We start from the raw sequence: 15,449 nt of genomic DNA on the forward strand, positions 1-15,449 counted from the left end.
AGTGGTGTATACAATTGTGTGTTTCAAAATTTGCTTGCACTGAAAAAGGAAAATTATTTGTTTAAAACCAAAATTTTCAATTAGGTATCTTAGATGACAAACCAATATAGTTGAGTATTTTTTACTATAGACGGCCATATTGTTGTCTATTTATTTTTTTATTGTAAATGTTCTTGTCTAAAGTACAACCTTACATATTTGATGCGGTGAAAGTTAGTAAAATTTAGTATTTTGAGATGTATTTGAATATGTTTTTTCATTTTTTTATTATTTAAACAACACAACTCGTATTTGCATATATCTATTCGAACTCGTCGTGATTTGAACGGAGAAAATTCTCTTTCATTAGATGCATGTATAGGTGCAAATTTTCCTCAATATTAAAACTCGAGAGTGGGAGTAGGTTTAAGGTGTTGATATTCATCCTACACCTACATCCAAACTCGTTCGTTAATAATATTATTATTATTTTTAAATTATGTATATACATATATATATATATATATATATATATATTTAATAGTTTTTCAATATTAAAAATTATAATTATTTATCTATAAAAAATGATTTTAATATTTATTTTATTTTATTATTTTATATATATATGAATAGGTGCGGGTGTGAGCGGAGAAACTTGAACCCCATCACGGATAGCGATGAAGACTTAAATTTTACACCCGATAAAAATAGATGTAGATTTTTTGCAACTTCTCGAATGCGGATGTGGAGGAGGCAAAATTCGATCGCATTACTTAACTTTTTTTATCGACCTTTATGTATTGGGTTAAGCCTCTTCTTTATCTCAGACCCAGTCGTAATTTGAAAGGTTGTGGTTCCAAAATGAATACTACTTATACTTGCCAATAAGGCGATAGAGATGGAAGACACGTGATCTGCCTCATATGTATGCCCATTTCACATCAAGTCAATCATGCTAACTCTCGGTCAACTTCAGTTGAATTTAGTGATCACCAAAGACACGACAAATTAGGACCAACCACAACTCATAAGCATCAAAGCTTAAGAGTGTAGGTGCTCAAAATGGTCGAGTTGGTCATACATCTTTGTATCGAACAAAAGCCTTTGCAAATGATATGAAGTATTTTCCAATAAAAAGAGTTTAACTTTCATGGACTTTCAATTTAATTTTTTTGAAGTGTCATCAAATGATAATTAATCATGTGCATAATTTTAAAAATAATTATGACAAAAATTATTAATGACATTACAATTGTAATTGTTTTACAATATAAAAATTATTTACATTATATACAAATTAAATTTCAATAAAAAGGTGAATATTCATTTACTTTTGTATGCGTTAAAAATAGATCCAATGCAATTATTTTATTTTAAATTAAATGTAAAAAAGCAAAGACAAAACCAGGAGCCAAAGACTTCTCATGGTTGACGACTGCCGCTTTATTCCACCAAAAGAAAGTTAAACAAATTGGATAGAACAATAAATCGTATGCGTGTGAGTTGGGGATCGAGATATTCTATATGGTTTGGTTTTTTGGAAAAATAAATCGAATTAATTAAGGATTATTGGGTTTGATTTAGATTGACTTTTATAACCTATTAGGTAAAATCCGACCCAAATCATATTCATGAAAAATAAGTTGTTTTTCGTTCGGTTAAATTGAGTTCAAAAATTTATGAAGCTTATTTTTTAAGAATTTAAGTGTAATACATAAATTTCACATTATCAACCCATCGCAACCATTATTAAAATAATTTTAAAGATAGTAAAAAAAATTACCCTGAAAAAAATGTATATGAATTAAATATTTTGTTGAAAAACATGAACTCTCTTTTATAATATGATAAATAATATAATGATTACAAAATATATGAATAGAACATAGTTTTTAAGATAATGCTATTAATCAAATAAAAATAAAATAATTTGATTTGGATGTCGAGTAATTAATTTTAAACAAAGTAAAATTGATATCTGAATGAACGAATGTTGGTCTTGAGAAGAAAAAACAATTAATTGAATTAGTTTGAATTGAATCTTCAAATTCATTAAATTATTAATTTGTTTTTACACTTTTGGAGTATATTTGGTTCAATAAAAATGAGAGAGAAAAAAAGAATAAACATATATTTGGTTGGAAAAAAAAAACCAAAATGATAAAAAAAAATTAAATCTTTTTTATTTGATTTAAAAGGAGGAGAGAAAATTAAAATAACATAAAAGTTATTTAAAATATATCTTCCCTCGACTTTTTCAAATTTCTTCAAAATGAAAGGTAAAAAAATAGATTTTACAGATATTTTGATTTTATTTCCAATCAAAGAGAACCTTTTGTGTGAGAGGAGGATTTGCATATATTTTGAAAACATAAGGTAAAAAGGTTCTGTAAAAAAAAGGAAAAACGGTTATGTGAAGTATTAATAAGTAAATTAGGAAAAATAGATCTCTAGCATAACACCTTATCTTAAATCACGGAAACTTCTATGGCAACCCAATAAATTAAATGGCTTCGGTGCAATTGTCTTTAAAATAACATTATAATTTAACTATTTTTTTTCCGTATAATTCAACTATTTACAAATTCTTGTTATGCTAATTTGGAGTAATCTATCATCTAGTAAAAAGAAATGTTATTTCATTTTCAATGAGAACTATGTTAATCAATTTTCTGTACGATTTTTAAAACTATTTGACATTCACTAATATTATTAGTTGTAATAAATTTTAGAATTATTTGATGAGACTTTATGTAAACTAAATAATTAAATTTTGTCCTGCAAGTATATTTTAAATGAAAGTTGTAGTATGTAAGATATTTAATATGTTAAAATGTAGATTTAAATCCAACATATTATTTTTTTTATATTTAATGTGCATGGATTTTACTGTTCGACTTTTAGAAAAAAAATTAAGTTAAAAGTTTTTCATTTTGAAATTATGAATTTTGAGGATGAATTTGGTGCAAGCACATGAACCTTTTTTTTACATGTCCCTTGCCCCATATGGGAAATTTAATGATCAACTTAGCAATTTTTTTTTTTTTAATTTTCTTTTTATATATAGAACTTAGCTCATATTTAATAGAGCTTATTAAAAGGATATAAATTTGTAATTTTATTTTACCCAAGTATATAGAAAATTAAAATAAATTTTGAATAAAGGATAAAAGATCACTATGATTTAGGTCATATATTTATGAAATTAATTTTTACATTAAAAGTCATCAATCAATTTGGTCATTTTGTCGATTAAATGATGAACAACAATAAATTTATTAATTTAGATCTCAATTTGATATGAGGATTGATTGATATAAAAACTAAATTAATCTCCAGCAACTACAGCTCATATAAAGTAAAAAATGATCTAGAATTCATACTACCTCACTTTATATTTAATATATGTAAGTTTCCATATTAGATCATTTTAAATAAATAAAAAAGAGTAAATTAATTAATGAGTAATTTGAATTTATGAACTCATGAGTCATTTTTGGCTTTAACGTTGATTTTGAAATCAACAAGTATACAGAATCATCCATCGTTCGCAGTTTGAAACGGTGCTAGAGTTGTAGCTCAACCAGTTTCACACAAAACTTGTGGCTTATTATTATTATTATTATTATTATTCTAAAACACACACAAACCAAAACTATGGGCTGTTTCGTATGTCACCAATAACAAAACCAGTTGCTTCACTAATCCTTTATATATACTTTTAATACATACTATACATATTCCTAATCTCCCTCCACATTTTACCCTCAAAACCCTTCTCTTCCTTTTTGCTTTTTTCCTTTGACTTTACTTCCACAACTTCATTCTTTCAAAAAGCTGAAGAATAACAATAATTAATCATTGTGATGTTACATTATTATCATTACACCTTGATTTTAGTCTTTCTTTTTCTTCACCACTATGTGTTTGGTTGACTCCATAAATTTATAATTCGCTCACTCTAATATTTAGAAACTTTAATGAGTAGATTATTTTCTGACTATAATTTTTTATGTTTTTCAAACAAGTGTTTTTAAGTCAATTTTTTCCACCCTTTCAAGTATTTCTAATTCCATTTCCCTAATCTTGTTTGTTTAATTAGGTAAAATCTTATTATTACACACATAAACCAATATTGTTGAACTAGTTTTGATGGAAACCAATGGACCAAGCAGTGGAATATTTCCCACCATCAATAATGGATTTCTAGGACTAGAAAACCCTTTAAAACAACAACAACAACAACAACAAAACCTTCAAAATCAACACACTTTACATCATCACCAAATGGTTTCATACACCAACCATCATGACAATGATCAACCAATCAAACAGAACTACCCTTATTCATCCAAAACCAACAAGCCACAACAAATCACACTAAGTGATGAAGATGAACCATGTTTTGGAGCAGAAGAAACAACATCAAGTGACCCAAAAAGAAAAGGGTCACCATGGCATAGAATGAAATGGACAGATAGCATGGTAAGACTCTTAATCATGGCAGTTTATTACATTGGTGATGAAGCAGGTGGTTCAGAAGGAATCATCATCAATGACAAAAAGAAATCTACAACTGGTTTGTTACAAAAGAAAGGTAAATGGAAATCAGTTTCTAAAGGGATGATGGAAAAAGGTTACTATGTTTCACCTCAACAATGTGAAGACAAGTTCAATGATTTGAACAAAAGGTTCAAAAGGGTCAATGATATACTTGGAAAAGGAACAGCTTGTAGAGTTGTTGAGAATCAAAGTTTGTTGGATACCATGGATTTGACACCAAAGATGAAAGAAGAAGCTAGAAAACTTTTGAACTCAAAGCACCTTTTTTTTAGAGAAATGTGTGCTTATCATAATAGTTGTGGTCATGGAAGTAACAATTTGCAACAACAATCCTCAATTGAAGCTCAACCACAACCTCAACAACATCATCAACAACAACAAAAGTGTTTGCATTCATCAAATGGAATGTTGAAATTAAAACGGAGAAGTGGAGAAGAAGAAGAAGAAGAAGACGAAGATGATGAATGGGAAGAGGAGAATGATTCTGAAGAAGAAGAAGAAGAAGAAGATGAATTATCATTTGAAGGTGGTTCTGGCTCAAAGGGTCATCATGATCAAGAAGATGAGAATAATAATAATATAGATCATATAAGAAAGAAAACAAGAAAAGTTTCATCACATTTGATGCAACAATTGAGTAGTGAAGTGATGAATGTGTTGCAAGATGGAGTGAAGAGTAACTGGGAGAAAAAGCAATGGATGAAGAAAAGGGAGGTGCAATTAGCAGAACAACAAATAAACTATCATGTGGAAGCATTTGAGATTGAAAAACAAAGGTTGAAATGGGCAAAGTTTAGTGGTAACAAAGAAAGGGAAATAGAGAGACATAAACTTGAAAATGAAGGGAAGAGGTTGGAAATTGATAGAATGGTTTTGGTTCTTAGACAAAAGGAGATTGAATTGCAAAACACTCAACAGCAACAGCAACAACATTCTTCTACTTAGATTAGAAGAAATTTAGTTTGTGTAAATTTTGTGCTGCATGAAATTATTAAGGGATGTGTGTTAGTGAAAATGGTTGTAAATTTTCTGGTGTTATGTTATGCTCCTAAGTAAAAAAGGTTGTAATAAATTAGAGTTTTTATTTATTTTGTGTTTTGATAAATATCTATATGCAACCTACATTGTTCAAAATTTAATTTTGTGAAACTAATTTTAGCCGGAATAAAACATTAATGTTAGTGATGATAGAATGGCAGAACAAGTGAGAAATTCAATGGTCTCTTGAAACCACTTAAAATTTTTTTCCTTCATAAAACTACTTTACTTTGAATATTGTAATTCGATATTTAGGCATTATACTGAAATAAACTCGTCAATTTATTACTCCATAATATATATCAAATTAGTAACTGAAAGAACAATATAATTTAATAATAATAAAGTGAAAAATAGAACTTATTTAAAACTTGAAAAAGAATTGAGAAAAAAAAAATAGAAGAGACAAAAATAAAAATTTTTAAAATCTTTTTTCACACCCGGTGGGACTCGAACCCACAATCGCTTGATTAGAAGTCAAACGCCTTATCCATTAGGCCACGGGTGCTGCTTGTTATATGTTTCCCACATTATTATCTTTGTATAGACTATTTGAAATTCGTTTTTTGCAATTACAGAAAAGTTGATCAAAAAACATGTTAATTAACTCATATAATATTGTATTCAATATTCAATTGAACGGAAGCATCGTCGTGTCTAAAGCCAAAAGCTCTTTTGCATATTTATTTATTCATAGAAACTCCTATACAACTACAAATCGACTATTATGAGTTGATTTATAATTTTATAGAATCAGATCAAATTAGGTTAAATTGCAGTAGCTGATTGAACCAATTTATTTTCTTAAAAATATTTTTTGTTTATTCATTAGTCATTTGATTTAAACATGGTTGAATCAATTGGTTTGACCCGATTCTTGAATTAGTTACTAATTTGACCTTAGTTAAAGGTGATAATTATTTGAAGCCAATTTGTGCATGCACATGTCTGGGTCACAAAAACACTTAGTAGAATGTGATACTATTTTCACGTTACCAAAGTCCAAAATTTTGATATTGTGATCCCCAACGGTAAAATTACGGCTAATCATCAATCATTTGGGATGTATGTTTCCGATTGCATACTATACTAGAGTTGTTTACAATTAATTAGACGTATAACGCTGATACAGTGTAAAGTCTTGCAATGGCTTCCAAGAAAACGAGCTATAAGCACCGGTAGCTTGACAATAAATATCGAATAAACTTTATTTCAATTGACACGAATATAAAATCCAAATAAATAGATTAGACTGAATAAAAGGAATCAAGATCCTAGTTTTCAAAGAAAATGACTTTTAATTCAAGGTAACTTTCAAATAGTGCTGTCTCTATTTGGATTGCAACCCAATCCAGTTCCAAAAAATTGACATCAAGGGCATACTCCCTTTGATTTTAAGTAAGATGACAACCACTACTAATAACTAGAGCCTAATGTTAATTTTCATTACATAATAACAAAGTATGATTAGCCACCAAAACCCAGTGGAGATAACTTCAAATCATGAAAGCAGAATGATCTGCTCCTGCCAAAACTTAGTGATGACCAAAAGAGACAAACATAAAGAAAAAGCTTTAAGTATGTGAGTCGCTTAATCTTCGAGCTCGATAATCTTAACCACAGAAGCATCACCAACTTTCTGACAAATAACAACTCTATCATGGGGCTTTATAACTCCTGATGCTTTTCCATGATCAAGTGCTACCTTGAGAATAGACTCGTTACTCGCACTTGTTGATTCAGCCTGCACGAAATATATGAGATCAGTAAGTAGTTAGTCTCAGGTCATCGAATGTGTCGTGCAAAATAAGTTTAATGGGAAAAAGAACTTACAGGATGTCGAGGATCAGCAAGCATGGGAAAAAGACCTCTTACAATAAGTGATTGCCTTGCCTGTGTCATGAATTGTAGGTTGGTAAACAAGACGATCAAATATAAATAACATAACATTCATCCAGGTAAATAAAAGTTTCTAATCACGGAGATGGAACTATGTATCCATATCAGGCCAGTAGAGCATTGTCTTCCAAAGCTGAATACAATTATTTAGGGTCGTATTTGCATTACTCAGGATACAATTAATAACAGATGGGTAAACTTGCAGTATAAATAGAATAGAATGTGTATGTAAAAATATCTAATAGATAGAAAAAATACAGTAGAAAATATCTGGCAGTAAAATATGATTGTAGCATAATTAATAAAAGTTTATAAATATGTATAGATAGTAGTATACTAATTACGTTAGTAGTAAATAAGCTTTCCCACAAAAGAGTTGGTGATTGGTCCTGGAACCAAGAAACAACGTTCGATATAAACTTTCTGTGCCACAACGGTTTTTTCTGAAAAAAATATTTCACAGGAAGTTATTCATTAGTCATCCTACAAAATGTTACTCATTAATCATTGGCGTCAAACTCATTTTATGTATATATTACAAAACCCTCTGGTTTCATGGGGAAATAGGGCCTAATAATTTGGATTTCTGCTGAGTGGTATGTAAATTGTGGCCAAATATTAATCACTTGGCTAAATTTATTTTATATTTACAAAATGAATAATAACTCAATTGTCATATGCCATAAATACTTCCAGAATTTAACCAATTAAAGTGGAGAGAATATAATGACAATCAGAAACAGTGTTGTCAAATTGCGGCCATGGCGGATATTGGTGGTGGAAATTAAGCATACCGCCATACAAAGTTCATGGCGTGGCTGGTTTCACATGGCGAGGCCATGGCGGAAAAAGTGGCTGAATTGAAGAAAAAAAACCTAAAAAAATCTGGACTTTGGTCATGCAACCCCACCCGAGCCCAAATGGATTAAAAATTGGATACCCGAACAACACGGTTCGTTTACTTTTCCTTTTCTCTCAGTTTTCACTTCTCCTCTACGACCTCCTCTTCTCTTTTCTCATCTGTGACTGCGCTGTTCTTCTTCTCCTCTGCTTGTGAGACCTATTGCGACTCGTTTCTTCCCTGCTCTTTTTTTTCTTCCTGAAAGTGCTGCTCTGTTTTTTCTTTCTAAAAGTTCTGCTGCATTTTACTTCCTATTTTCTTTTTTCTTTTTTTATTTTTCATCTCTTTCTTTTTTTGTTTATTTGTATATACCTCTTTTATTTATTTTCATGTTCTGCTCTATTTTACTTTGTACGGCTCTTTTTTTTTTCCATATTACTCATTATTTTTCCATTTTTGTATTTTTTTTCTCTATGATCTATTTTATTCACTGTTTTCCAACTTCATCTGTATTTTATGCATTGTATTTTTTTCTTCAAACATTTTTATATCTTTTATTCACATTTTTTATTTGTATTCATCTAGAGATTTTTACTATTTGTTTGCATTGTTGTTTTATAATTTTGTTGTTATTTTGAAGTCTTGAATTTGATGAGAAGTATATTATAGGCTTTTTAATTGCCCGCCATAACTTCCGCCATTTGCCGTTACACCATATGTTTATGGCGGATTTTTGGCTCGCCTCCGTCAACACTGATCAGAAACTCCTTAATCACATTATTAATCCTTAAAATCATGCAATTTAGTTTTTACAATGGCTACATGCCTATATTTCAAAATTGCATCAATAATAGAATCCAATTTGTCAAAAAAGACAGGCGATAGTGACATCCATGGATACCTAACAGAATAATTAAATGAGACGAAAGTTAAAATCTAACCTCAAAAGCTCCACTAAAGCTCCATTTTAGCTGATTTGTCTTGAGTCTGGGTATCACAACAGAGAGAACCGGCATCGTTGGCCTATACTTTGCTATCAATCTGAAAAGTGCATGTGGCATGTTTAGAAAAGTCTCGAGATTTGTGAAAATAGATGGAAAGAAAAATTAATATGAATATTAATTGATCCATAGCACTCTTTTCCCCGACTTGGTCCATTTGAAAGAAGTTATCTAGTTCAATTCTCCTTGATATTAACTATGAATAATTCTTATCAAATTATTCAAAGAAAGTACCTTGCAGCCCGTCCAGATGAAGTGAAGCAAATGATAACTGAGGCCTTCACCTTAATAGCTGCTCTTACCTAAATAAATAGGATTTGCATTATAGAAAATTGCTACCATAGATGAACTTAAAACAAACACCATGAGAGAAAAAAAAAGCAAAAACAATAGACAAAAATTACTCCTTTTTAAAAAATAATAGACAGGCATGCACTCGAAATTAAAGTGCTTCGCCAAAGCATGCGGGCCCATCAAAGGCTTAAATGCATGCTGCCTTACCCCGACAAGTAGAGGATGATATTGAAATTATAACCTGTGAATGTGACCACCACATCACCAGACCACAGCTTTACCACTTTCACCTCACCATCACATACACTAAACTACCATAAAAAAAATTAAGGGCAAGGTTAAAATGTAATTACCGCAGAGGATGCAATGGATTCTAAATGGGTCATGGGTTCTCCCACAAATTTGACTGTCTTCTTAAAATAAAGGTCTTGATTGAAAACTTTCTCAGCCTGAAATAGAAAGCAGAGATATCACTATATCAGCAAGCATTCTTAGTGAAATTTCAAATAGGATGCCATGCTAAGCTATTATGCAAAAGTATCCTTTTAAAGTTTAAACCACCATAAGAATGAAAGAAGCGCACGTGATAGGAACAACACAGTTTCCTGCTTTTTTAGATTTTAAACAATGAAACCAGAAATAAACAAATTTTAATACAATATGCAATTAATGTGCTCATCAAACAACTTCCACCATAGACTTTTTAGCCTCATTTTGCTTGGATACCATGACTAATGAATTAAGTTAGATAAAGAAAAAGAAAAAAATCATCTGGCTAATGAACTCAGGTCATTCAGACCATAGTATCTTATTCAGGTTACAAGAAACTCCATAAAATGAAATTTATCTTATTAATAATAACATCTTCAGCCACAAAACATGTGCTTATTATATTGGAAAATGGACGGTAATAGATTATATGTTAAACAAAAAACAGATACTCAGTAATACCAATGATTGGTCAAAATACAGAATTCAAGTAAAATCTGTCTTGACAAAAAAATAGATGGAGCCATTATGGAGCACACAAACTCAGGAATTTCTCCAATCAAGCAATTGGAAAATTAGAAATGTTTACAAGACTGAAGTTATCAGCTACAAAACCATAAGATAGCAATTCAAATAATTTAGGACAAGAGCTCATAATTCACAGAATATTTTCATCGGAAATGTTCCTTAAAATCTAAAATAAAGTAACCTAACAATTCTTAAGTACCAAATAAAATTAAAAGAGCTATGAAATGCACTTACTTCTGAACAAATCTTGCCAACTGTAGAAATAGTCTCAACAGGGTATAACCCACGTAAAGTCTCCGCACCCAGAAGTATTGCATCACTTCCTGTATATCAATAACAGTTCAATAAATATCAATTGAGCCTTTCTAACAAACAACATAAAACAAGCACTATTAGAAGAAAACAACATAATCGATAAGGGCCAAAACCACGGTAAGAAAAGACATTATTTTCTGTTTTTGATTTACCTATAAGTTACCCATTTAACATGCAAACCAACATCAGCAACTCAACAGACAACTTGAGCACATAGATAGGCACTAATGAAAGAAACGACATAATTGAAATGTAGAAATAAAAAAATAACAAAAAACATCAGCAACTAAACAGACAACTTGAAGCACAGAGACAGGCAAATAATGAAAGTTATGGCATAGTAGAAGTAGAACTGCAGAAAACTCCTCCTGTATTACTCATTTATACACCAATTTTGCCAAGAATCCTACAATACTTACATTCATAAGTAAAACACTTCAAATTTTCTCATGCAAAATTATTTCACTTCATTACTTTTACCCTTCTTAAACTTTCTCACTTTCACATACTCTCCTGGAGTGCCCCCCATCACACTTTTCTATGAGCTGCACACCATGTACATGGCACTTTCAATTTCTCAACTCACCTACATTCACTTCTCACACATACACACAACACTGTATAGGAGCGAAGTCCCTCTTTCTTGATTCTTTAGTCGGTTTTTTTATTTTTTACACTATGTGCAATATTACAGTGCATAAGTCAGATCAATTGCCGTGATCAAAGTTTACAATACTCTATCCTATGATACCTTCAATATCTACTAAATTTTTTTATAAAAAAATCCATAATTTAATATAGTTGGTTATGCTAATATGAAATTTTAAGGTGCCTTAGTCTGAACTTCAAGAGAAGAGAAGTGAGTGTCTTTGATGAATGTCAATCAACTTTTCTGGAGAATATGCAAACCAATATCAACAGAACAGCCTAATACTATAGACACCAACCTAGCTAGTGGTATCATATGACCAGTGACTCACCATCTAAAACAGCATTGGCGACATCCGTAGCTTCCGCACGAGTTGGCCTTAAGTTGTCGGTCATGCTATCAACAACACGTGTGAGCACAGCAGGCTTCCCAGCCATATTACACTTGTAAAGGGCAGACTTTTGAAAATAAAATACCTACAAAAGCAAATGGCAGTTGATTAACATCTCTGCAACAGTCGGGGTAGAACTATTACGTATTTGCTTAATAATGATAATTATGATGGTATGAGCACTTTTGGACATTAAGTTTAGGTAACAATTCAATAAGCTTTTTCAAATCAAACAAGTAAGCAACTCATTCCATTCCAAAAAGCAAGTAGCACCGCTCAACAAAAGCTTATTATCTTTTGTTGTAAATTTGTAATAGGTTTAACATTAATCATTAAATTAAACTCCCACTTGATAGATGACTATTGATGCATTGAGGAGTGCTAGCAATACACTCTCTAAGTAACACACAATCTTCAATTGGTTGAAATTCATATGGGGTCCCACCATATTATGTCGGTCCTATATAAATTTGATGGGACCTACATGAATTTCAACCCATAAAAGAGGACGGGTTGCTAGCATTGTACTTAACTACAGAATCTACAGATATAAAAAACGGACACTAATGATTTAAGAATTGTCACAGTATCTTATATCATACATAGGATTTTCCAGTTCAAACAGACATTTGATACAATTTTGAAAATTTGGTGAATTCTGGTGTTTCCAAAATAAACTTATTCAAGTTATTAGAAACTGGGTGCTGCAGAAACTATACATTGGATGCACAAATATCATATAAAATATCCCTCGGCAGGTACTTAATAGAAATTACCCATATATTTGATGAAACATTGTTTGACCTAGAACCCCATACTTAAAGAAGTGGCGAAAGATCTAGGCAAACAAAAGTTGCATTGAAGCATGTTCAATAATATTACTCTTCCATAAATGCATGAAGCGTGAACTTTTATTTATTCAATGAACAAATCTTTACAATTAGTGAAGTATTAAGTACATTATCAACATGCCTAAAGCCACACACAACAACACAGGATAAGTACAAGCACTTCAAATTACACTTTGAGACTAATTACAACAAAAAATCTAACCTTCTCTGGTGGAAGATCAATACCCAAATTCCCACGGGAAAGAATAATGCCATCTGCTTCTTGTAGAATCTCATCAAAATGGGTCAATCCCTAAAAAGCATATATAAATGCAATTCAATCAGCATAGCTGATAAGGATCTAATCTAATATACAAAGAATTTAAGCTTGTCCAATAACTTATGAAGCAATGCAATTCACCTCAACATTTTCAATCTTTGCAAAAATTTGAGTCTGACTGAGATCACCTAATTTCGAAAGGAATTCACGTGCCTGCATTTAAACACATAAGGTCTGTTAGTAGAAAACCTGAAACAGCAATAGGGGAAAAATTAAATGACCAATTGTGAGCTTCAGATGATGAAACTAACATAAAGGATGTGAAACACAAATTACCTCGCGAACATCTTCAGCATGCCTAGTATATGACAATGATAGAAAGTCAATTTTGTTTTTTACTCCCCAGGTGCTAATAACCTGCAAGGAAAAAAACGATACCCCAGAACTTTAAAGAAACCTACAATCCAGGCACACACAATCCGTGTTGTTAAATAACTGCTATAGCGCTATAGCATAGCGGAATTTGAACAAATCGCTATTGCTTCGCGATACACTATTTAGTACAAAGTGTTGTCAAATAGCCGCTACTTTGGTGCTATAGCAATATAGCATAGTGTAATTTGAACAAACCACTATTTTCCGCAATCCACAATTGACAACACTGACACAAGCCTACATGTCTGATGGTAGGTGACTCACTAAAAGATGCAAGTGAAAAGTAGAAATTACCTCTTTGTCTTTCTCAGTGAGGGTAGGCAAATCAATATGAATTTGAGAGGCATGCAAGGTAAACAATGCCCCAGCCAACGTTGCCGAATTTTTTATAGTACAAACAACATCCTGCCCTGAAATTTCAGCTACCTGCATAGTTTCAGGTACAATTCATCAATCATGTAGGACTTCATTTCAACTATTTCTATTCATGCCAGTCTAGGCAACTAGACCCCTAATATAGATTTGCAAGTTTAAATTTAGAAAATTTAACTTCAATTACACAATATAAAGTTATAAATAAATGGCTGATGCATATTAAGAATAAACATAATAAAACCACAATAACAAAATAGAAAGGGACCTATTGGAATAAATTTTTCCTTTCAACCCCACTTATCTTACCTCTAGCCATACAGAAGTAGTTTCACTTCCTGTGAACAAGTATTGACCAACGAAAATGGTGTCTCCCTTCTTCACTGACTGTAAACAGTATGAATAAGATTAAGGTTCAAATTAACACAAATGTTGCATTGAAATAAACACACACAAAAGTTGCATTGAAATAAACACACACAAAAGTTGATGTAATATAGAAGAATTGTATTAATTATATGAGAAACTGAGTAACAAATTACAGTTCAAGCAAAAGGCATCTAAGGAATAATGAAATTTACAACTTCGAAGTTTTAACTTCTAACACCATAAGCCAGAGCAAAATCACACAGAAAGCTTAAGTTTTCAGCTAATTTGCACTAAGCTAAGCATCGGTAGTAGCTTAATTGATGGAGATAAACAATTGAATCCAATCCAAGGACCCACACATCATAGACAAGTAAGAAATTGAGTAAAAGACGTGATTCAGGTAAATTTATAGAAGGATGAGAGATATAAATGAACCTTGGCCAATCCATCAAAATTGATAGGCAATATCTCTGAAGAAGCTTCTTGTCCCTGATCAGGAGTTAAAACAACCTGACTATCAGCCTGAAGCGAAATTGATGTCTCGTTTTTGTTAACAACCTGCATCTCAGCACCCACTGTGTCCAACATAACCTGGCAAAGGCAATAGAGAGTAACAAACACAACACTCAACCCCTTTCCCATTATCCACAAAAAAGTAAAAACAGCAAGAAAATCACGGTAGGCTGTTGTGATTATGACAAAAGCTACACTTCGGAGCTTAAGAAAATAATGGAGCCACTATGATTTTGTCAAACTCATCTGTAGAGAGTAAAGAGAGAGTAAAGGAACAACACTCACAGCACAGAGCTTCTTAGTACTCTTAATAGACTCCTTCAAATTCTCCAAAGTCTGTTGGTGATATTCAGAGTCACCCCAAGAGAAATCAAAACGAGCCACTTCAATAAACATTAAAAAAACACATCAAATAACCGTTTACCAAAAAACAAACTATGGAAAAATCGAAAGAGAAAAACAACAAATACAATAATAATATATATACCAGACATTCCAGCTTTGAGACAAGAAGAAATAACATCGACTGAGCGAGATTTAGGTCCAAGAGTACCAACGATCTTTGTCAAAGCAGGAAAGAAGCTCTGAAAATCCCAAATATAACAGTAATTTAATAATTAAAAAAAAAGGAGAGAAACATGAAAGGGGAATAGAGAGAAAGAG

The 15,449-nt window shown here is 31.4% G+C and overlaps 2 protein-coding genes and 1 non-coding gene across 4 annotated transcripts; 1 reads left to right on the forward strand and 2 right to left on the reverse strand.

Annotated features, from left to right (window-relative positions):
• Positions 1-3,724: 3,724 nt before the first annotated feature.
• LOC101494258 (uncharacterized) lies at positions 3,725-5,630 on the forward strand. The gene has a single exon (XM_004494073.4). The coding sequence runs from the start codon at positions 4,132-4,134 to the stop codon at positions 5,485-5,487; it is 1,356 nt and encodes a 451-aa protein (XP_004494130.1). The 5' UTR covers positions 3,725-4,131; the 3' UTR covers positions 5,488-5,630.
• A 385-nt stretch (positions 5,631-6,015) lies between these two features.
• TRNAR-UCU (transfer RNA arginine (anticodon UCU)) lies at positions 6,016-6,088 on the reverse strand. Its single transcript has one exon. It is a non-coding gene; the product is annotated as a tRNA-Arg (tRNA).
• A 720-nt stretch (positions 6,089-6,808) lies between these two features.
• On the reverse strand, positions 6,809-15,422 carry LOC101511963 (pyruvate kinase 1, cytosolic). Of its 2 annotated transcripts, XM_073366589.1 has the most exons (16): positions 15,274-15,422; positions 15,072-15,169; positions 14,709-14,864; positions 14,214-14,291; positions 13,827-13,958; positions 13,434-13,514; positions 13,239-13,310; positions 13,041-13,130; positions 11,928-12,072; positions 10,867-10,955; positions 9,969-10,064; positions 9,556-9,623; positions 9,262-9,361; positions 7,824-7,922; positions 7,414-7,473; positions 6,809-7,324 (listed from the first exon to the last, which is right to left on the reverse strand). In XM_073366589.1, exons 1-16 carry the CDS (start codon positions 15,278-15,280, stop codon positions 7,172-7,174), a joined length of 1,524 nt encoding a protein of 507 aa, XP_073222690.1. In that variant the 5' UTR covers positions 15,281-15,422; the 3' UTR covers positions 6,809-7,171. The 2 variants fall into 2 exon arrangements, with proteins under 2 accessions (XP_073222690.1, XP_027188543.1); XM_027332742.2 differs by lacking the exon at positions 7,824-7,922 and having other exon boundaries at positions 15,274-15,421.
• Positions 15,423-15,449: the final 27 nt, after the last annotated feature.

The sequence above is a fragment of the Cicer arietinum genome, chromosome 3 (assembly GCF_000331145.2).
Source record: "Cicer arietinum cultivar CDC Frontier isolate Library 1 chromosome 3, Cicar.CDCFrontier_v2.0, whole genome shotgun sequence".
Lineage (NCBI taxonomy): Eukaryota > Viridiplantae > Streptophyta > Magnoliopsida > Fabales > Fabaceae > Cicer > Cicer arietinum.

Coding starts and splice junctions, on each gene's coding strand:
- LOC101511963 (XM_073366589.1), bottom strand. Junction 13,131..13,238: donor CAAAGATTGAAAATGTTGAG/GTGAATTGCATT, acceptor TATGCTTTTTAG/GGATTGACCCATTTTGATGA. Junction 10,065..10,866: donor TTGGCAAGATTTGTTCAGAA/GTAAGTGCATTT, acceptor TTTCTATTTCAG/GCTGAGAAAGTTTTCAATCA.
- LOC101494258 (XM_004494073.4), top strand. CDS start 4,132: ATGGAAACCAATGGACCAAGCAGTGGAATATTTCCCACCATCAATAAT.